Raw genomic sequence first — 21,990 nt, forward strand, 5'->3', positions numbered from 1 at the left:
GGAGGAACAGCACCTCATTTTCCGTCTTGGAACCTTGCAGCCTAACGGCATGAACATTGAATTCTCCCACTTTAGGTAATTCCCACCCCCCCTTCCCCACACCCCCCCCACCATGTTTCTTCTCTTCTTCCCTTTCCTAGCCTATCTCTTTTTTTCCTACCCCTTGTTATTCATCTCTCTCCTGACCTTTCACCCATCCCCCAGTGGATCTGCTCTCCCCTCCTCCCCACACCTGCCCATCACTATCTCTTATCTGCGTCTACCTATCACCACCCTGTGCTCACCCATCCTCCCCTCTTTTGTCCACCTATCACTGCTCTGCTTTCCCCTCCTATATATTGGGCTTCCCCTTTTCCTATCTTCAGTCCTGAAGAAGGGTCCTGACTCGAAACGTTGACCGCCTGCTTTTCTCCACGGATGCTGCCTGCCCTGCTGAGTTCCTCCAGCATCATCGTGTTTTTCATTTGGACTAGTCCCATTTGCCCACATTTGGCCCACTTCGCTCTAAACCTTTCCCATCCATGTACCTGTCCAAGTGTCTTTTAAATGTTGTTAATGTACCTGCCTTTACCACTTCCTCTGGCAGCTTGTTCCATATATGGACCACCCTCTGGGTGAAGAAGTTGCCCCTGAGGTCCCTTTTAAATCTTTGCCCTCTCACCTTAAACCCTTCCTGGGAAAAAGACTATCTCTGCCCCTCATAATTTTATACACCTCCGTAAGGTCACCCCTCAGCCTCCTATGCTCCTGGGAAAGAAGTCCCAGTCTCTCCAGTCTCTCCTTTTAACAAGCGCTCCAGTCCTCATAACGTCCTTATAGAGTCATAGTCCTAGAGCAATACAGCACGGATACAGCCCCTTCGGCCCAACCAGTCCATGCCGACCACATTGTCCACCCAGCTAGTCCCCATTTCCTGTGTTCAACCTCATGAATCTTTCTGGCACTCTTTCTGGCTTAATGACATAGATGTATGGGGTTTAGATTTTGCCCAGTACTGACTCCCACTCACCCTAAATTCCCACCAGGATTATAATGCGAAAGGACGGAAAACCAGCTGGAAATCCTTCCCCTTCTGACAATGTGGCAGGTTGCTGTGACTGGCAACACTCTTCCCTTGAAAGGGCAATGGCAGCGGGTTCAACAAGGGAATCTCTTACCTGCATCTACCTATCACCTCCTCGTGCCCACCCTGCCTCCCCTCTTTTGTCCACCTATCACTGCTCTGCTTTTCCCTCCTATTATACTGGGCTTCCCCTTTTCCTATCTTCAGTCCTGAGCAAGGCAATGGCAGTGGGGAAAGGATAAGGGAGTGTCGTAGAGTCATGGAATCGTACAGCACAGAAACAGGCCCTTTGGCCCACCTTATCCATGCTGTCCATTGCAGAGAAAACAAAGGATTGCAGATGCTGGAATCTAGACGAAAAACACGCTGATGCTGGAGGAACTCAGCAGACCAGGCAGCATCTGTGGAGAAAAGCAGGTGGTCAACGTTTCGGATCAGGACACCCTTCTTCAGGACTGAAGATAGGAAAGGGGCAAGCCCAATATACAGGAGGGAAAAGCAGAGCAGTGATAGGTGGGCAAAAGAGGGGAGGCGGGGTGGGCATAAGGTGCTGATAGGTAGATGCAGGTAAGAGATAGTGATGGGCAGGTGCGGGGGAGGGGAGAGGAGATCCACCGGGGGATGGGTCAAAGGAGGTAAAAAGGGGGGTCCATTGTCTGTTGTACCTGCCTACACTATTCCCATTTACCCACATTAGCCTTCTATGCGTGCTTCCCAGATCTTCGTTAGATGCCTATTAAATGTCGTGAGAGGATCTGCCTCCATCACCTCCTCAGCGCTTTCTAGATTCCAACCGCCCTCTGGGTGAGATTTCCCTCAGATCCCCTCACCTCTTACCACAAACCTCTGCCCTCTTGGTCTAGACACATCCAGCAGATTTATCCCCATAATAATTTTATCAAATCACCTCTACAGCCTCCTCTGCTCCAGGGAAAGCAAAACCCTTCCTATCCAGTCTCTCCTTCTAACTGAAATGTTCCAATCCAGGAAACATTCTGGTGAATCTCCTCTGCACCCTCTCCAGTGCAGTCACATCCTTCCTGTAGTCCAGAATTGCAAAGAATAGTCCAGGTGAGATTAATTGCAGACCTCTTTCACAGAACAAGCACTGACACAATGGACCAAATGGCCTCCTTCTGCACTGACTTTGTATGATTCATGGAAATTTCTGTCAACCTTCTGTCCATCCAGCTACTTAGTGCTGGTGTTATGAGGGATTTGCCATTTGCCCACATTTGGCCCACACTCGAGGGATCGAGTTTAAGAGCCACAAGGTAATGTTGCAGCTCTATAAAACTCTGGTTAGACCACACTTAGAGTATTGTGTCCAGTTCTGGTCGCCTCATTATAGGAAGGATGTGGAAGCGTTGGAAAGGGTGCAGAGGAGATTTACGAGGATGCTGCCTGGTTTAGAGAGTATGCATTATGAGGAGAGACTAAGGGAGCTCGGGCTTTACTCTTTGGAGAGAAGGAGGATGAGGGGAGACATGATAGAGGTGTACAAAATATTAAGAGGAATAGATAGAGTGGACAGCCAGCGCCTCTTTCCCAGGGCACCAATGCTCAATACAAGAGGGCATGGCTTTAAAGTAATGGGTGGGAAGTTCAAGGGAGATATCAGAGGAAGGTTTTTAACCCAGAGAGTGGTTGGGGCAGTGGAATGCGCTGCCTGGGGTGGTGGTGGAGGCAGGTACGTTGGTCAAGTTCAAGAAATTACTAGATAAGCACATGGAGGAATTTAAAATAGGGGGATGTGTGGGAGGAAGGGGTTAGATAGTCTTAGGCGAGGTTTAAAGGTCGACACAACATTGTGGGCTGAAGGGCCTGTATTGTACTGTACTGTTCTATGGTCTATGTTACTTTGAGGATACAAGCACTAGTGCTCACCATTTTCACTGTTGCTCGCTTTCCCAGGGGAAGATCCAGAGACCAGGAGAATGAGGACCGTGAAGAACATTGCCGACCTGCGGCAGAACCTGGAGGAGACCATGTCCAGTCTCCGAGGAACACAGATAAGCCATAGGTAATCTCTTTACCTCCCTGCATGTTTATACTGATGGTTGAGTTGACTTCTGATGGGGGATGGAGCAGAACAAGAACCATCCGTGGGAAGGATGTCTCCCCCACAGGGAGGGTTTTGCAGAATTTCAGGGTGTTGAGAAGTATTTGAGAAGAACCGTTTCTGGATGTGGGTGCACGGTGTTTATGTTGGACTAACCTCCAACATGAACACCAACAGTCAAAAGACAAGGGTTCAAATTGCACCATGACAGACAGGGAACTTAAATCTAAGCAATTAAATAAATCTGGAATAAAATGCTAGTCTCAGTGATTATTGTGATAAAACTAAATTGGTAAATTGGTTTATCATTGTTACATTTGCCGAAGTACAGTGAAAATCTTTGCTTTGCATGTATCCGTACAGATCATTTCATCATGTCAGTGAATTGAGATAGCACAAAGTCAAGCAATAACAGAATGCAGAATAAAGTGTTACAGTTACAGAGAAAGTGCAGTGCAGGTAGTCAATAAGGTGCAAGGTCATAATGAGGTAGATTGTGAGGTCAAGAGTCCATCTTATTGTACTGGGGATCATAGTCTGATAACAGCGGGATAGAAGCCTGGTAGTACGTGCTTTTGGGCTCCTGTACCTTTTGCCCGATGGGAGTGGGGAGTGGAGAGAATGTCCGGGGTGGGTGGGGTCATTGATTATGTTGGCTGCTTTACCGAGGCAGCGAGAAGTGTAGACAGAGTCCGTGGAGGGGAGGCTGGTTTCTGTGATGTGCTGGGCTGTGTCCACAACTCTCTGCAGTTTCTTGCAGTCATGGGCAGAGCAGTTGCCGTACCAAGCCGTGATGCATCCGGACAGGATGCTTTCTATGGTGCATTGATAAAAATTGGTGAGTGTCAAAGAGAACGTGCCAAATTTCTTTAGCCTCCTGAGGAAATAGTGAACTAAAGAAACTTCAAGGTTATAAAAAAAAACTTATCTGGTTCATTAATCTTCTTCATGAAAGGAATCCCTTGGCCTACATGTGACCTCAGACCCACAACAATGTGGTTGAATCTTAACTACCCAGTTAAATGGCCCATCAAGCAGAGAGTTGTGGGCACAGCTCAGTCTATCACAGAAACCAGCCTCCCCTCCATTGACTCAGTCTACACTTCCTGCTGCCTTGGAAAAGCAGCCAGCATAATAAAAGACCCCTCCCACTCCGGTCAGTCTCTCTTCTCCCCCCACCCATCGGGCAAAAGATACAAAAGCTTGAAAACACACATCGCCAGGCTCAAGGACAGCTCCTCTCTGCTCTTATAAGACTATCAAATGGATCTCTTGTACAATAAAGACGGACTCTTGATCTCACAATCTACCTCATCATGGCCCTTGCACCTTATTTGTCTGCCTGCACTGCACATTTTCTGTAAGTGTAACACTATATTCTGTTACTATTTTTCCCGCTGTACTACCTCAATGTACTGATGTATGGAATGATCTGTCTGGATGGCATTTAAATCAAAGTTTTTCACTGTACCTCGGTACAAGTGACAATAACAAACCAATTACAAGCCAATCAGGGGCAATCAGGGATTTCCACATTTTATATTTCTCATATTTTCTTACAACATTGAAAGAGACTATTCAGCCCATCGAGTCCATGCCAGCTTGCAGATCATTCACACCAGTCTATTCTCCCACAACCTACAGGTGATGGGTGACAAAAACCAACTGTTTGAGTGACATTTCAAATCCAAAAAATAGAATTAGTCTTCTTGCTTTTGACCACCTTCCGCAAACTTTGGTTCTGCCAGCTCTCTGATGATGAAATTAGTATTTCTGTGGCATTTTGGGATTTGTTTATTATTGTCACGTGTACTGAAATACAGTGAAAAGCTTTTGTTTGTGTGCATTCCAGACAGATCATTCCGTACATAAGAACATCGAGGTAGTGCAAAAGGAACAAAAAATAGAATGCAGAATATCATGTTACAGTTACAGAGAAAGTGCAGTGCAGGTAGACAATAAGGTGCAAGGCCATACGGGGTAGATTTGTCTTTAATCTTTTGCCCCTGGAATCCAGGGTAGGTTGCTAAATTGGACCCAAAACTGACTTTGCATTAGGAGCAGAGGGTGAGAGTAGAGGCACAAGAGATTCTGCAGTTGCTGGAGTCTGGACCAACACACACAAAATGCTGGAGGAACTCAGCAGGTCAGGCAGCATCGATGGAGGGAAATAAACAGTCGATGTTTTGGGTTCAGACCCTTCATTAGGACTCAGGGTCTCGACCCGAAACTTTGTCTGTTTATTTCTGGAAAAGCGGTCCCAGTGAAAAGAGGTTTATTTCCCTCCATAAATGCTGCCTGACCTGCTGAGTTCCTCCAGCATTTTGTGGGTGATAGTAGACAGTTATTTCTGTGATTGGATGCCAATGAGGAGTGGTGTTCCACAGGGATTGGTGCTGGAACCTTTCCTGTTTGTAATATACAATATGCAGTAAGTTTGCAGATGACTCGAAGATTGGTGGAGGTGTTGATGGTGTGGAGGGTTTCCTTAGGCTACAGGATGATACTGATGGGTTGGTGACATGGGCTGAGAAATGGCAGATACAGTTGAATCCAGATAAATGTGAGGGGGTGCACTTTGGGAGCACCAATGAGGCTAGGTCATGCACCATGAATGGTAAGGTCCCAGGAGGTACTGAGGAACAGAGGGACCTTGGTGTACAAGCCCAAAGATCCTTGAAGGTGATAGTGCAGTTAGATAACATGGTTAAGAAGGCGTATTGGGATACTTCATTCATTGGGGCATTGAATACAAGACCAGGGAGGTTATGCTCTAACTGTATAAAACACTGGGCAGACCTCAGCTGGAGCACTGTGCACAGTTCTGGTCACCTCTCTGTGATAACGGTGAGGGTACAGAGGAGATTCCCCAGGATGTGGCCTGAGATGGAGTGTTTAAGAGGAGATACTGGAAAGACTGGGTCTGTTTTCCCTGGAGAGGGGGTAGTTAAGAAGGGACATGACTGAGCTATATCAAATGATGAGGGGCATAGATAGGGTAGACTGGGGAAAACCTTTCCCTATATCAAAGGTAGATAAAACTAGATGACAGAGATTTAGAGGGGATCTGAGGGGGACCTTTCTCACCCAGAGAGTGGTGGAAGCAGAGTCACTGACAGCATTTAAGAAGTGTCTAGATGAGCATTTGAACCGGCAGAGAAAACCATGGGCTAGGTGCTGAAGATGGGATTAATATCAGATGGGTGCCCACTGGTCAGCATGGACACTTTAGGCTGAAGGGTCTGTTTCCATGCTGTATGATTCTATGAAACATCACCATTGGGATGGAAATGTTTAATTCAGAACACAGAGGAGGGGTTGTCCAATCAGCCCATTTTCTGGACTGGGGTAGATTGGAGATGATCACAGGGAACGTAAGTTTATGCAAAGACAGACACTGAGAGACTGCTTCATTCGAATGGACCATCTCTAACTAAGGAGCACAGTCTTAATAGAAACCCTCTTCACAGGGAGGGGTGAGGACCTCTGGTGTTTTCCACCCAAGAGGGCAATAGGCCGAGACTGACGGTTCCTTGGAATCCAAAGTGGCACAGCTGGTAGAGCAGGAATTGGTGACCAAGCGGTTAGTTCAGATTATCAAACTTTGAATTGGTCTTAGAATCTGGGCATTGCTGGAGAGGGATTCATTGTCTGTCCATAATTGCCCTTGAGAGGGGGTGGCACAGCTATATGAGCTGCAGCCTCACAACTCCAGGGGCCCAGGTTCAATCCCGACCACCGGTGCTGTCTGTGTGGAGTTTGTGCGTTCTCCCTGTTGGTCTTGCGTGGGTTTCCCCAGGGTGCTCCGGTTTCCTCCCACATCCCAAAGGCATGTGGGGTGGTATATTAATTGGCTGGTGTAAATTTCTCCCTGGTGTGTAGGTGAGCATAGAATTGGTGGGACTGTGGGGAGAAGAGGTTACAGAGAAAATTAGCAGGGGTATAGGGATCCCACTGTGAGACTGCCTAGACTCAGCAGGTTGAATGACCTCGTTCTACAGAACATAGAACAGTACAGCACAGGAAAAGGCCCTTCAGCCCACCATGTCTGTGTTGACCGTGATGCCAATCTAAGTAATCCCTCCTGCCTGCACATAATCCGTATCTCTCCATTCCCTGTCTGTTCAGGTGCCTGTCTAAATGCCTCTATCATGTTGCTATTGTATCTGCTCTCACTGAAGCCTGAAGTCCCACACCACCAGGTTCAGGAACTACTTTCCTACAACTATCAGGTTCTCGAACCAACCTGCACAACCCTAACCCTACCTCAGCAACGGAACTCTACGCACCACCTCTTGTACTACCGTGGACTTGTCTCTGATTGTCTTTTCTTTTTGCATAAATGTCTTGCTTTACACAGTCTTTTTTTCACTGTTTTGTGTAATTTATGTCTAATTTATATTCTGTGTGTTGTCTGTACCTACGTGCCTGTGATGCTGTTACAAGCAAGTTTTTCATTGTACCTGTACCTCACCGTTCATGTGCACATGACAATAAACTCGACTTGACTGGTCTTCAGTGAGACTTGAACCCACAACTAACTGTCTTATAAGTTCTGCTCAGTGACCTCTCATTTATCTAGAAACTCATAATGTCCGCAGAATGAAATGGCAGTGAATGAAACACAGTTGAACTGCAGCCGAGAGCAGAGGCACAAAGCTCTGCCGTCAGACCTTTGAACGGTCCATGAATCCATGAACACCACTTCGTAATTAATTTTGTTTTTGCATTATTTATTTTATAAATTATAGTAATGTTTATGTCTTTGCACTGTTCTGCTGTTACAAAACAACAAATTTCACCACATATAAGTCAGTGATAATAAACCTGATTCTGACTTACCTGGATTGGGGAGCATGCCTTATGAAAACAGGTTGAGTGAACTCAGCCTTTTCTCCTTGGAGTGACGGAGGATGAGGGGTGACCTGATAGAGGTGTATAAGATGATGAGAGTCATTGATCGTGTGGATAGTCAGAGGCTTTTCCCCAGGGCTGAAATGGTTGCCACAAGAGGACGCAGGTTTAAGGTGCAGGGGAGTAGGTACAGAGATGTCAGGGGTAAGTTTTTTACTCAGAGTGGTGAGTGCGGGGAATGGGCTGCCGGCAACGGTGGTGGAGGCGGATATGATAGGGTCTTTTAAGGGACTTTTGGGTAGGTACATGGAGCTTAGTAAAATAGAGGGCTATGGGGAAACCTAGTAATTTCTAAGGTAGAGACATGTTTGGTACAACTTTGTGGGCCGAAGGGCCTGAATTGTGCTGCGGGTTTTCTATGTTCCATGACTTGACTTCCACCATGAATAATGGGAATTTTGGGGAATTGGGTGTGTGGTGATGTTGTGGAAAGTGGAGCTGGTGCATATTTGATGTTGAATGGAACAACTGTCTAGTGAACACTGACCCCTTTCTGCTGCTCCAGTTTAATGCTTCTCCTGCACTTGTGTTTGTTGTGGCAGCACTTTGGAGACAACCTTCGACAGCACCATTACTACTGAGGTCAATGGGCGCACCATTCCAGCGGTCTCCACCAGACCTTCGGCCATGGGCTGGCGGCTCGGACAGAACAGCCCGCGGCTACAGGCTGGCGATGCCCCTTCCCTGGGGAGCGGCTACCCTCCCCGTGCCAACACGGGTCGCTACATCCACCCTGATGGCTCGCGCTACGTGTACGGCGCGCCCCTCCGCCGGCCGACGGGCTCCCGGGTCGCCAACGCGTCCCAGCCGGATCCCACGGACCGGGGCGGTCCTGAGTTCGAGGCGGCACCCGGCGACATGGACGTGACCGGTTACATGAGTGACGGCGACCTGCTGGGGAAGAATGCCAGGGCCGATGACATTGGCAGCGGGTGAGTGAACGCCAGCACGTGGTCTTGAACCGCCGGTGAGCCTGTGCCGGACAGAATGCCTTTGCGGCTGTTAGATACCATCCCAAATTCTGATAATGAGTCTCAACCATCTGATCGTAATAATCTGACCCAAGGCTCTCAGTGCTGCACTGAGGGAGCCCTGCAGGGTCAGATGAATCCTTTCAGTCAAGACGTTCTGCTGAGGACCCAGATCCAGAAATTTGTTAACCCAACTCCAAACAGATCATGAACACAGAACATAGAACATTGAACAGTACAGCACAGGAACAGGCCCTTCAGCCCACCATGTCTGTGCTGAACATGATGCCGAATTAAACTAAATCTCTTCTGCCTGCACATTATCCACCTCCCTCCATTCCCTGCATGTCCACGTCTCCGTCTGAAAGCCTCTTAATTTCCACTATTGTATCTGCTTCTACCATTTCCCCTGGCAGCCCGTTCCAGGCACCCACCACTCTCTGTGTAAAAAACTTGCCCCACACATCTCCTTTAAACTTTCCCCCTCTCACCTTAAATGCACGTCCTCTAATCCTAATGAAGGGTCTCAGCCCAAAACGTCGACTGTTTATTTCCCTCCATAGATGCTGCCCGACCTGCTGAGTTCCTCCAGCACATTTTTTTTTTCTGTATTCCTCCAGTATTTGACATTTCTACCCTGGGAAAAGGATTCCAACTGTCTATCTATGCCTCTCATAATCTTATAAACTTCTATCAGGTCTTCCCTCAGCCTCTGATACTCCAGAGAAATCAAAAGTTTGTGGCAGTTAGCATAACACTATTACAGCGCCAGTGACCTGGGTTCAATTCCGGCCACTGTCTGTAAAGAGTTTGTACGTTCTCCCTGTGTCTGCATGGGTTTCCTCTGGGTGCTCCGGTTTCCTCCCACATTCCAAAAGACGTACGGGTTAGGAGTCATGGGCGTGCTACGTTGGCACTGGAAGAGTGGCGACACTTGTGGGCTGCCCCCAGCACATTCTCAGTAACGCAAAAAGACGCATTTCACTGTGTGTTTCGATGTACATGTGACTAATAAATAAATATTTTATCCTTACAGTTTATACCCTTTAATCTAGGCAGCATTCTGGTAAACCTCTCCTGTACCCTTTCCAAAGCCTCCACATCCTTCCTGTAATGGGGCGACCAGAACTGCAAGCAATACTTTTATACTCAATGCCCCGACCAATGGAGGCAGGCATACCAAATGCCTTCTTTACCACCCTATCTACTTGCGTGGCCACTTTCAGTGAGCTATGGATTTGGACCCCAAGATTCCTCCATGCATCGATGCTATTTATGGTCCTGCCATTAACTGTGTGCTTCCTCCTAACGTTTGACCACCCCCCCCCCCCGCCCCCCCCAAAGTACAACACCTCACATTTGCCTGGATTAAACTGTGCTTTGGGATTTAAAAGCAGTTTAATCTGGAACAGAGCAATCCTGTGGACAATTCACCAGAAAATTTGTCTTCTCGCTTTTGGCTTAATTTTTATTCATAGAACATAGAACAGTACAGGACAGGAACAGGCCCTTTGGCCCACAATGTTGTGCCAAACTAATTAAATTAGTAATCAAGTGCCCAACTAAACTAATCCCTTCTAATCCCTAACTAATTCTTTTATATTTTCTGTGTAAAACTCCTTCACTTGATGTTCTCACTAATGCAATGGGAAAATCTCATCTGCAGTGAAATTTTCAATCTCAGTATCTGTAAAATGAGAGTCACAGAGTCATACAGCACGGAAACAGGCCCTTCAGCCCAACTGGTTCATGCTGACCAAGATGCCCGTCCAAGCTAGTCCCATTTGCTTACGTTTGGCCCATAACCTTCTCAACCTTTCCTATCCATGTACCTGTCTGAATGTCTTTTAAAAGTTGTTAATGTACCTGCCTTAACCACTTCGTCTGGCGGATCGTTCTATGTACTGACTACTCTCTGTGTAAAAAAGTTGCCCCCTCAAGTTCCTATTATATCTTATTTCTTATTTATTCTTATTTATTTGTTTGGAAGGTTTAATCAATGTAAAAACTGCAGGTGCTGGAAATCTGAAATCAGAAAACACTCAACAGGTCAGGCAGCATCTGTGGAGAGAGAAAGGCAGAGGATCAACACTTCAGGTCCAGGAGCCTTCATCGGAACCGAGAAAGGGAGAAAGTGCGTTAGTTTTAGGTAGCAGAGAAGATGGGTAGAAGGAGGGAACAAAGCGTTCACAAGAAAAACATAAATTATACACAATTTTTATAAGAAAGAACACGATTAGAACAAAAGAAAAGTCCATTTTAGTGCAAAGTGGTCAAAGTGGTCATAGTGTTGCTGTACGGAGGTAGTGATTAGGGTTGTGCAGGTTGGTTCAAGAACTGAATGGTTGAAGGGAAGTAGCTGTTCCTGAACCTGGTGGTGTGGGTCTTCAGGCTTCTGTACCTCCTGCCCGATGGTAGCTGCGAGAAGATGGCATGGCCCGGATGGTGGGGATCATTGATGGTGGATGTTCCCTTCTTGAGGCAGAGCCTCCTGTAGTTACTGGGGCACTGTGCATATAGGGGTTAAAACCATGGTCACCCTCAGCTTCCTAGCATTAAGACCATCCCCGAACCCTGGTAATCACTGCCGCATCTCACTCTTTGCTGCTCACTTCTGCACTAGGGAGGTCCACACTGACTCCATGCACAAGGACACTGTGAAAGATTCCATGGGTAATTTTCTATGGAAGGTGGCAGGAGCTCTCTCTGAAGGTCCAGCGACCAGACCAACATCACTAAAGCATTTTGGTGAAGACATTTGTCCTCAGTTGTTTGCGCTAATTCTGTGACATTACAGCAACCAAATGTTCCGTGCTAATGAAGCTCACTTAGTTGATTACAGTGTGGTTGAACTTCAGAAGTATAGCATGCAGAGGCCACCACACTTAGCAATTGTGATGACACAGTGGTGAAGAAGACACATGGCATGTTTGCCTTCATCAGATTGGCCACTGGTTACAGCTGTACAAGATGTCGGTGAGACCGCGCCTGGAATACTGCGAGCAGTTCTGGTTGCCCTGCTATAGGGAGGATGTGATTAAGCTAGAGAGGGTGCCGAAAATGATTCACAAGGATGTTGCTGGGACTGGAAGGCTTACGTTAGAAAGAGAGCCTGGATTGGCTGGGACTGTTTTCCCTGGAACGAAGGAGGCTGAGGCGTGACCTTAAAGAGGTTTACAAAATCATGAGGGGCATCGAGAAGGTGGATGGTCTTTTTCCCAGGGTAGGGGAATCTAAAATGAGAGATCATAGGTTTAAGGTGAGAGGGGAAATATTTAAAGGTGACCTGGGAGGCAAGTTTTCACACAGAGTGGAGGCTATATGGAACTAACTGCCAGAGGATGCAGTTACAATGTTTAAGAGTCATTTGGACAGGTACATGGATAGAAAAAAATTAGGGGTATATGGGCTAAACATAGGCAAATGGTACTAGCTCAGGAAGGCCTTTGGTCGGCATGGATGAGTTGGGCTGAAGGGCCTGCTTCCATGCTGTAAAACTCTATGACTCTGGGATTAATTTCTATCCTATTGTCTAATCATGTTTGTGGGAGCTTGCTGTGCACAAAATGGCTGCTGCAATCCCTCCATTACAACAGGAACTGTGCAATGAAAGACATTCATTGGCTGTAAAGCAACCTGCAACATCCTCTGAACAACATGGAACTGGTAGACTTAGCCTGGGTCATGTGGTTAAATCCCTGGACTTTAACCCACAACCTCTTGAATCAGAGGCAAGAGCGTTACCACAAAGCCATGAAAGGAAACACTGCAGCTGCTGGAAATCCAAAGTAAAAGCCAGAGAGTTCGAGAAACACTCAGCAGGTCAGGCAGCGTCTGTGGAGGGAGAAACAGAGTTATGGTTTTAGGTCGAATGCACTTCATCACAACTGGGTATATGAGTGTTACTCATTGATCTGGAAATGAAGTTTAAGTTCCAAATAGTTCTGAATTAGTCCTGCTGATGTTTTAATCACAAGACTACAGATAAAGGACAAAAGGTGATCCAACTAAGAATATTCTGATGTAGATTATTCAATTATCGTGGCTGATCTTTTACCACAGTTCAAGTTTCCTGCACTAATCCCAGGTCCCCTTCAGTCTCTTCATATTTAAACGTCCAAAATTCTGCTCCCAAAATAGAAATTGGAATTGGTCCAAGTACTCAACACGTCAGGAGGCGTCTGAGGAGAGAGATGCAGAGTTAATGCTTTGGGTCAATGACTTTTCTGACGGACAGCACAGTGGTGCGGTTAGTAGAGCTGCTGTCTCTCAGTTCCAGAGACCCAGGTTCAATCCTGACCACAGGAGCTGTCCGCGTGGAGTTTGCATGCTCTCGCTGTGAATGTGTGGGTCCCCTCCCCCCACCCTGGTGCTCCAATTTCCTCGCACATCCCAAAGACATGCAAGTTGAGAAGTTGATTGGCTGCTGTAACTTGCCCCTGGTGTGTGGCTGAGTGGTAGAATCTGGGAGGAGTTGGGGGGGGGGAGGGTGGAAATAAAGGGAGCAGGGGATTAATCTACATGGGTGCAAGATGGTTGGCATGGATTTGGTCGACCAAAAGACTTGTTTCTGTGTGCCATGAGTCATAGAGTTATACAGCACAGAAACAGGCACTTCAGCCCAACTCATCCATGCTGACCAAAGTGCCAACTGAGCTAGTCCCATTTGCCTGCGTTTGGCCCATTTCCCTCTAAGCCTACGACTCTATGAAGAAGCTGCAACTCTTAATTCTACCTTTGTTTCTTACTTTCAGCATCCGTGGTGTTTTGATTTTGCTCTTGGTTTACCTAATTTAAGAAGAGACATTGATGATAAGAATCAAAATCGGGTTTACTTTCACTGTTGAAGTTGTACAAGACGTTGGTGAGGCCAAACTTAGAGTATTGTGTGCAGTTCTGATCACCTACTGACAGGAAAGATATCAATCAGCTTGAAAGAGTGCAGAGAAAATTTACACAGATGTTGCTGGGGCTCAAGGACCTGAGTTATAGGGAAAGGTTGAATAGGTTAGGACTTTATCCCCTGGAGCACAGAAGAATGAGGGGAGATCTTATAGAGGTATACAAAATTATGAGGGGTATAGATAGGGTGAATGCATGCAGGCTTTTTCCCCTAAGGTTGGGTGAGACTAGAGCTAGAGGACATAGGCTTAGGGTGAAAGGTGAAATATTTAAGGGGAATCTGAGGGGGAACTTCTTCACTCAGAGGGTGGTGCGGGTGTGGAACGAGCTGCCAGTGGAAGTGGTGGATGTGGGATCAATTGTAACATTTAAGAGAAGTTTGGATAGGTACATGGATGAGAGAGGTTTGGAAGGATATGGTCCGGGTGCAGGTAGATGGGACTAGGCAGAAAATCAGGCCGGCATTGACTAGATGGGCTGAAAGGCCTGTTTCTGTGCTGTAGGGCTCTATGACTCTATGACTTACTGGACATGTTGTGAAATTTGTTGTTTTGTGGCAGCAGTCCAGCGCAAAGATGTAAAAATTACTATAAATTACAAAATAAATAAATAGTGCAAAAAAAAGGAATAACGAGGTAGTGTTCGTGGGTTCATGGACCATTCAGAAATTGTAATTTGCACAGGATCTATGTGTTTGCAGATTGGGTATCAGCATTGCAAGAAATCCATGACTGTAGTGTTACAAATTACACGCATTCGCACTTCAAAAATAAAATTGTAGCCTGTTCCCTGGCTGGGAGAAATCACGACAATTGGCTCAAAGGCCGTGTGTTAGAAAATTGCTTTTTATCCTTCCAGGTCAATTAAATAGCTCCGTGCTGATTTTAAATATTAAATATAATAGTCTTTGGGAAATTTACGCTGTGGTGCACTTATACCCTGCTCACTTTCAATAAAGGTGACGTTTTCTGAGCCAAATGTCTACTAGCAAATTGCCAACTCAATGCAGAGGTTTCCTGTTTTCACTCACCCCGCCTCCTACACCGCTGCTATTGGTAGCCCAATGTGTCCATCTTCATGCTTGACCAATTGGAATGTTAATACACCTATGATAATCTAACTGGATGATTTTTGGCTAATATTAAGACAGAAACTGCTGGAAATGCTCAGCAGGTCAGGCAGCATCTATGGAGAGAGAAACAGAGTTAACATTTCACGTTCAGCAAATAAACTGCTGGAGAACTCAGTGGGTCGAGCAGCATCTATGAGAATAGTTGATGTTTTGGGTGGGAATGAAGGGTTTTGACCCAAAGCACTGATAATTCCTTCCCCCCCACCCCCAACAGATGCTGCTGGACCCGCTGAGTTCCTCCAGCAGATTGTTCGTTGCTCTCAATTCCAGCATCTGAAGTCACTTGTCTTTCTAACGTTTCATGTTGATGACTTTTCATCAGATTTTTGGCCAATTAGTTTTTCTTTCCAAATCGAATATTTTCATAGCCTGGGTGAGTATTTTGTAAATAGTACACACTGCAGCCATTGTGCACTAGTGGCAGAGTCAATGAATATTCAGGGTGGTTGATGGGGTATTAGTCAAGCAGGCTGCTTTGTCTTGGATGGTGTTGAGTCTCTTAACACTTGAGTCTGCTGGAGCTGCACTCATCCGGGCAAGTAGAGAATGATCCATCACACCCTTGATTTGTGCCTTGTAGATGATGGAGAGGCTTTGGGGTGTAAGTAGGGGTCATCCAGAGCTGGAGACCCAGACTAAGTCCTGTCGTGTAGTCATGGGACCTATGTGGCTGGTCCACTTGAAATTCTGATCAACAGTGACCCCCAGGATATTTATAATGAGGGAGATGGTGAATGTCAAGGGGAGGTCAGAAGAGGTTCTCTTTTTCGAGATGATTATTTCCTGGCAACTTGTGGTGTTGTTGTAATTTATAGCTTAACAGCTTATGCCCTAATGTTGTCTATGTCTTACTGCATGCTGGGATGAATTCATTTACTGAGAATTTATGAATGGAATTAAACATTGTGCAATTGTCATTAAACATCTCCATTTATGACCTGATGGTGGAAGGAGGCCCTTTGATGAAGCAACTGAAGATGCTTGTGCCCCAGACCCTGTCCTGAATATTGCACACCATCCGTACAGATCATTTCACCATATCAGTACATTGAGGTAGAACAAGGGAAAAACAATAACAGAATGCAGAATATAGTGTTACAGTTACAAGAAAGTGCAGTGCAGGCAGACAAATAAAGTGCAAGGGCCATGACGAGGTAGATTGTGAGGTCAAGAGCCCATCTTATCGTACAAGAGGTCTGTTCAATTGTCTTATAACAGTGGGATAGAAGCTGTCCTTGAAGACTCAAGAGGCTGCAGATGATGGAATTTGGAACAACAAACAATCTGCTAGAAGAACTTAGTGGGTCGAGCAGCGTCTGTGGGGGGAAAGGAATTGTCAATTCTCAGGTCGAAACCCTGCATCAGAACTGAGATCAGGGCTCAGTCCTGATGCAGGGTTTCGACCTGAAATGTCGACAGTCCTGAAGCCGTCCTTGAGCCTGGTGGTACGTGCTTTCAGGTGTTTGTATCTTGTCAGGTGGCGGGGGAGGGGAAGAAGAGAGAATAACAGAGTCAGGTCAAGGTGTTACTGAACATCTACTTTGATGGGGAAATGAGGGTGCTCCTGGTCCATGTCAGAGTCACCTCCAAACACAAGGCGGGTGTCCTTCAGGGAAGAACCTCACCATTGCTCAATCGTTCTAGCTGCTATTATTGCGAGTCTAGCAAAGCCACAAAGCCGGAGTTGGAATGATTCATGTTGTAAATGGTTCCAGATCGCACCGCTGTTTTAGAAGTCGGTTCCAAAATGACGTCTGTTTTGGGTTACTTAGACCCATTGACCCATCAGAGCCTGTTTCCCGGAGCAGATTAAAGTCTTTCTCAAAAGTGTGGATTCAACACGTGGTCTGGGGGGCAATTTGATATGTACAGAGCAGTGGATGAGAGATCTGTTCTTAATCAAGTCCATCTGTGCAGTCCTCCACCACCTTCACCCTTGTTTCCTGTGGGGTTTTGCTTTGTTCTTTTGGTTTGTTTAAGGTTTGCTTTCCTGTCTTGTTCTTTGCTCCCATGCTGTTCCTTTAATCTATATTTTTCTTTTTCCTCATCTGCCTTTATTTAATCTTATTCCTTGCAAGTACAATAACATCTCTTGTAAATACCTTTGTAAGCACATCTTTAATCCCCTGCGGCTGACTCTTTCAAAGCTTTATTTTAGCAGCCTTAGGTTCATAGCTGTTGGCCTCAAAAGATCCGTGATTGGTCAACGCAGACATGGTGGGCCGAAGGGCCTGTTCCTATGCTGTACTCTTCCGTCTTCTATGGACTTAAGTCATAGAGTCATAGAGTAAAACAGCATGGGAACAGGCCGTTCGGCCCAACTTGTCTATACCGAACTACATGCCCATCTAAGTTAGTCCCATTCACCCGTGTTTGGCCCATATCCCTTTAAACCTTTCCTATCCATGTATCTGTCCAAATATCTCTAATACGTTGTTTTTGTACCTGCCTCAGCCACTTCCTCTGGCGGCTCGTTCCATGTACCCACCACCCACTCCATGAAGAAGTTGCCCCTCAGGTCCCTTTTAAATCTGTCCCCTCTCACCTTAAACCTATGCCCTCTAGTTTTTGATTCCCCTACCCTGGGAAAAAGACTGTGTGCATTCACCCTATCTCTGCCCTCATTTTAAACACCTCTATAAGGTCATCCCTCAGTCTCCTACCCTCTAAGGAATCGACTGGACAAAGTGGGTCAGGAGTCACATATATGCCAGACTGGGTAAGGACAGAAAATTTCCTCTCCTCCAAGACATCAGTGAACCAGCTGGATGAAAATTCTAGGTTATTAACTGAAATTCCAGAACGGGGATTTGAATTTATGTCTCTGGGTTGTTAGTTCAGGCCTATGGATTACTAGTCTAAGAATATAACTGCCACACGGTGTCCCTCAACACGTGCACTGCAGTGGCTCAGGAGCATGGTTCTCCATCCCCTTCACTAAAAGGCGTTGGTGAATGAAATGTCGAACAGCAACTACGATGTGACAGTGCAGAGTACAGGAGCATGTGCCAGCCAATCAGTGGAAAAAAAAACCCTTCAACTGACCAATTGGTGTTTACCACAGTGTGGGCCAAGGGTAGAATGTTGGCTGAAACTCTGGGAAATTTCAGTCTTAGTCATATAGAGCACAGAAACAGGCCCTTCAGCCCACCATGAACATGCTGACCATTGTACATACCCACACTAATCCAATTTACCCACAGTTGGTCCATAGCCTTCTATCCCTTGGAGATTCAAGTGCTTGTCCAGATGCTCAAATGTTGTGAGAGTCTCTGCCTCCAACACCTCCTCGCATTCCGGGTTGTAGTTACTCACTGTGTGAATCAATCCCCCCTCAGGTCCTCTTTATGACTCCTTCCTCTCACCTTAAACCTCTTGTGTTAGACACTCCCACCCTGGAAAAAAGATTCTGACTATCTACCCAATCTTTCCTTCTCATAATCTTCTATGAGGTCACCCCTCTGCCTCCTCTACTCCAGGGAAAATAAGCACAGCTAATCCAGTCTCTCCTTTTAACTGAAATGTTCCAAAACAGGCAACACACTGCTGAGTTTCCTCTGCACTTTCTCCAGCACAATCACCTCCTTCCTACAGTGTAAGATAAGATAAGATATTTTTATTAGTCACATGTACATTGAAAGATACAGTGAAATGCATCTTTTGCGCAGAGTGTTCTGGGGGCAGCCCGCAAGTGTCGCCATGCTTCCAGCGCCAACATAGCATGCCCACAACCTCCTAACCCGCACATTTTTGGAATGTGGGAGGAAACCGGAGCACCCAGAGGAAACCCACGCAGACCGAGGGAGAACATACAAACTCCTTACAGACAGCGGCGGGAATTGAACCCGGGTCGCTGGCGCTGTAATGGCGTTACGCTGACCGCTACACTACCGTGCCTGCTTGATGCTTGAAAAATCGACTGTTGGGCAACAAAATAAGTTGGCCATCGAGAACTGTAGACCAAGAAAGTAGGATGACCCGGCAGGCAGGCACGGTAGTGTAGCGGTTAGTGTAATGCAATTACAGTGCCTGTGACCCGGGTTCAATTCCGGCCGCTGTCTGTAAGGAGTTTGTATGTTCTCCTCGTGTCTGCGTGGGTTTCCTCCAGGTGCTCCGGTTTCCTCCCACATTCCAAAGACGTACGGGTTAGGAAGTTGTGGGCATGCTATGTTGGCACTGGAAGCGTGGCGACACTTGCGGGCTGCCCCCAGAACACTCTACGCAAAAGATGCATTTCACTGTGTGTTTCGATGTACATTACTAATAAAAGACATCTTATCTCTCTATCTCTGCGTCAACAACCTCTTCCTCCTCCAGCCCCCACTACTTCCTTCCCCAACCCCGAGAGCCCACCCACTTCCTTCACCACCTCCTCTAGCTTCTCCCACTCCCTCCAGCCCCATCCACTCCCCCACCCCCTATGGCCCCACCCACTTCCTCCCTCACGTCCTCCCCCACACCCACCCTCATCCTCCCTCACCTGCCCACCCCTAACCTCCCTTGCTGGGGCTCATTGTCAATGGATTTTAGTCTTGGTAAATTTCATCTGCGTTAAAGACGCTGTATAAATGCAGTCTTTGTTGTTCTAATTCTTGGAAAAATTAGCAAAAACAAAGGCAAAATCCAGTGTCAATGAAGGTTAAAAATGAACACTGCAGAATTCCTTCCTAACCTCCCACTAGTAATACAAACCATTCGAGGAATGTACCATCAGATCTTTAATACCTAATCCAAGACCGAGACTGTTACTAATTCCGATCAAACGCTTTGAATGAGGGTTGAGTGTTTCAGAAACATGTGTATCGATTGGCCATTTCAGTCGATTACATGCAGCTGCCAATCATACAAAGATCTGGTGGGCCACAGAGATTATTCAGCTACTGTTGTGATTGGTTACAGATAGCAAATTTACGTGAATATTTACTCGTACATTTCAAATAAGAACCCTTACTTGCAAGGTTGTTTTCAGAGGATTATGAAGGGTGACACAGGTAGTAGAGTCACTGCCCCATAGCGCCAGAGATCTGGGTTCAATCCTGACCTCAGGTGCTGTCTGGAATTGAAAAGTTCTCCCTGTGACCGAGTGGGTTTCCCCTGGGTGCTCTGGTTTCTACATTGTGGTTCCTGCAATGTTTGCAATGTGGTTCCTGCACTGCAAAGATTCCGCGGGTTAGTTGGTTAATTGCCCATCGTAAATTGCCCCCAGTATGTTGGTGAGGGGTAGAAACTGGGGAGGGGGAGTTGATGGGAATGTGGGGAGAATGAAATGGGGTGAGTGTAGGATGGTGGAAATGGGTGCTTGATGGTAGGTGCAGACCTATGGCCCGAAGGGCCTGTTTCCGTGATGTGTGAGTGCATAGCTTCTGTGAAATAAATGCTACTTGCCATTTATCAGCCTGTCCTTGTTGTCCAGGATTTGCTGTGTGCAGGCATGGGCTGCTTCATTTACTGAGAATGGAATTGAAGATGATAAATTGGTAAATTGGTTTATTATTGACATGTACTGAGGTCCAGTGAAAAACTTTGATTTGCATGCCATCCATACAGATCATTTCATTATATCAGTGCATTGAGGTAGTACAAGGGAAACCAATAACAGAATGCAGAATAAAGTATTACAGTTACAGAGAAAGTGCAGTGCAGGTAGACAATAAGGTGCAAGGCCATGACGAGGTAGATTGTGAGGTCAAGAGTCCATCTTATCGTACAAGACATCCGTTCAGTAGTCTTATACAGTGGGATAGAAGCTGTCCTTGAGCCTGGTGGTACGTGCTTTCAGGCTTTTGTGTCTTCTGCTCGATGGGAGGGGGGTGAAGAGAGAATGTCCAGGGTGAGAGGGGTCTTTGATTATGTTGGCTGCTTTACCGAGGCAGTGAGAAGCGTAGACAGAGTCCATGGAGGGGAGGCTGGTTTCCGTGAAGTGCTGAGCTGTGTCCACAACTCTCTGCAGTTTCTTGCGGTCACGGACAGAGCAATGATCAGTGAACATCCCTTCTTCTAATCTTATGTTAGAGGAAAGGTCATTGATGAAGCAGCTGAAGATGGTTCAGTCTGGCACACTACACTGGCACAGTGTAGCGACTCTTATAACGTAGGAACTGCCCTACAAACCAAAAGCTATCTGATAATTGGCCCAATAATGTTATGTTTTGGGATTGACATAGATTAACAAAGGTCAGAATGTGAGAACTTCCCTGCTCTTCCTCAAAATACTGTCCGTGCTTTCCTTTACATCTACTTCATAGCGTCATTGGTGCCTCAGTCTGAGCAAAGGATATGATGGCTGGTATATCTGGTATTAGTGTTGGGAATGTGCATCGGTGGTAGTCTTGGATGTGATGCACTCCCTCCATATTCATTCAGGAGTGTAGCTAGATTAAGATTTTTCATAGAAATTCATAGATTAAAAAGTTATACAGCACAGAAACAGGCCTTTCGGCCCAACACGTCCATGCTGACCAAGGTTCCTACCTGAGCTAGTCCCATTTGCCTGCGTTTGGCCAGTATTCCTTGAAACCTTTCTGATCCATGAACCTGTCCAAATGATTTTTAAAGGTTGTAACTGTACCCACCTCTACCACCTCCTCTGGCAGCTCGTTCCACCTCCCCACCACCGTCTGCGTGAAAACCTTGCCCCTCAGATCCATTTAAATCCCCTCTCACTTTAAACCTGCGCCCTCTCGTTTTACAATCCGCTACCCTGGGGAAAAATAGAACATGGAACAGTGCAGCACTACCCACGACGTTGTGCCGATCTCGATGCCGATTTATACTAAATGTCCTCCTTCTGTTTATCATTCATATTTGTGTAATGAATTGACCTGTACGATCAGTACGCAAGACAAGTTTTTCACTGTACCTCGGTCGGTACAAGTGACAATAATAAACCAATACCAATATTCCTCCATTCCTTTTATATTCGTGAGTCTATCTAAAAGCATCTTAA

General features: G+C 46.3%; 1 protein-coding gene across 7 annotated transcripts in view; it reads left to right on the top strand.

Annotated features, from left to right (window-relative positions):
• nav3 (neuron navigator 3) overlaps positions 1 to 21,990 on the top strand; it is a 377,674-nt gene that overhangs the window by 215,363 nt on the left and 140,321 nt on the right. For all 7 annotated transcript variants that reach the window (XM_052029889.1, XM_052029890.1, XM_052029891.1 and 4 more), the window contains 2 exons: positions 2,978 to 3,086; positions 8,582 to 8,971. In XM_052029889.1, the coding sequence (XP_051885849.1) occupies positions 2,978 to 3,086; positions 8,582 to 8,971 (499 nt within the window). The remainder of the gene's footprint in view (positions 1 to 2,977; positions 3,087 to 8,581; positions 8,972 to 21,990) is intronic.

Source organism: Pristis pectinata, chromosome 15 (genome assembly GCF_009764475.1).
Source record: "Pristis pectinata isolate sPriPec2 chromosome 15, sPriPec2.1.pri, whole genome shotgun sequence".
NCBI classification, from domain to species: domain Eukaryota; kingdom Metazoa; phylum Chordata; class Chondrichthyes; order Rhinopristiformes; family Pristidae; genus Pristis; species Pristis pectinata.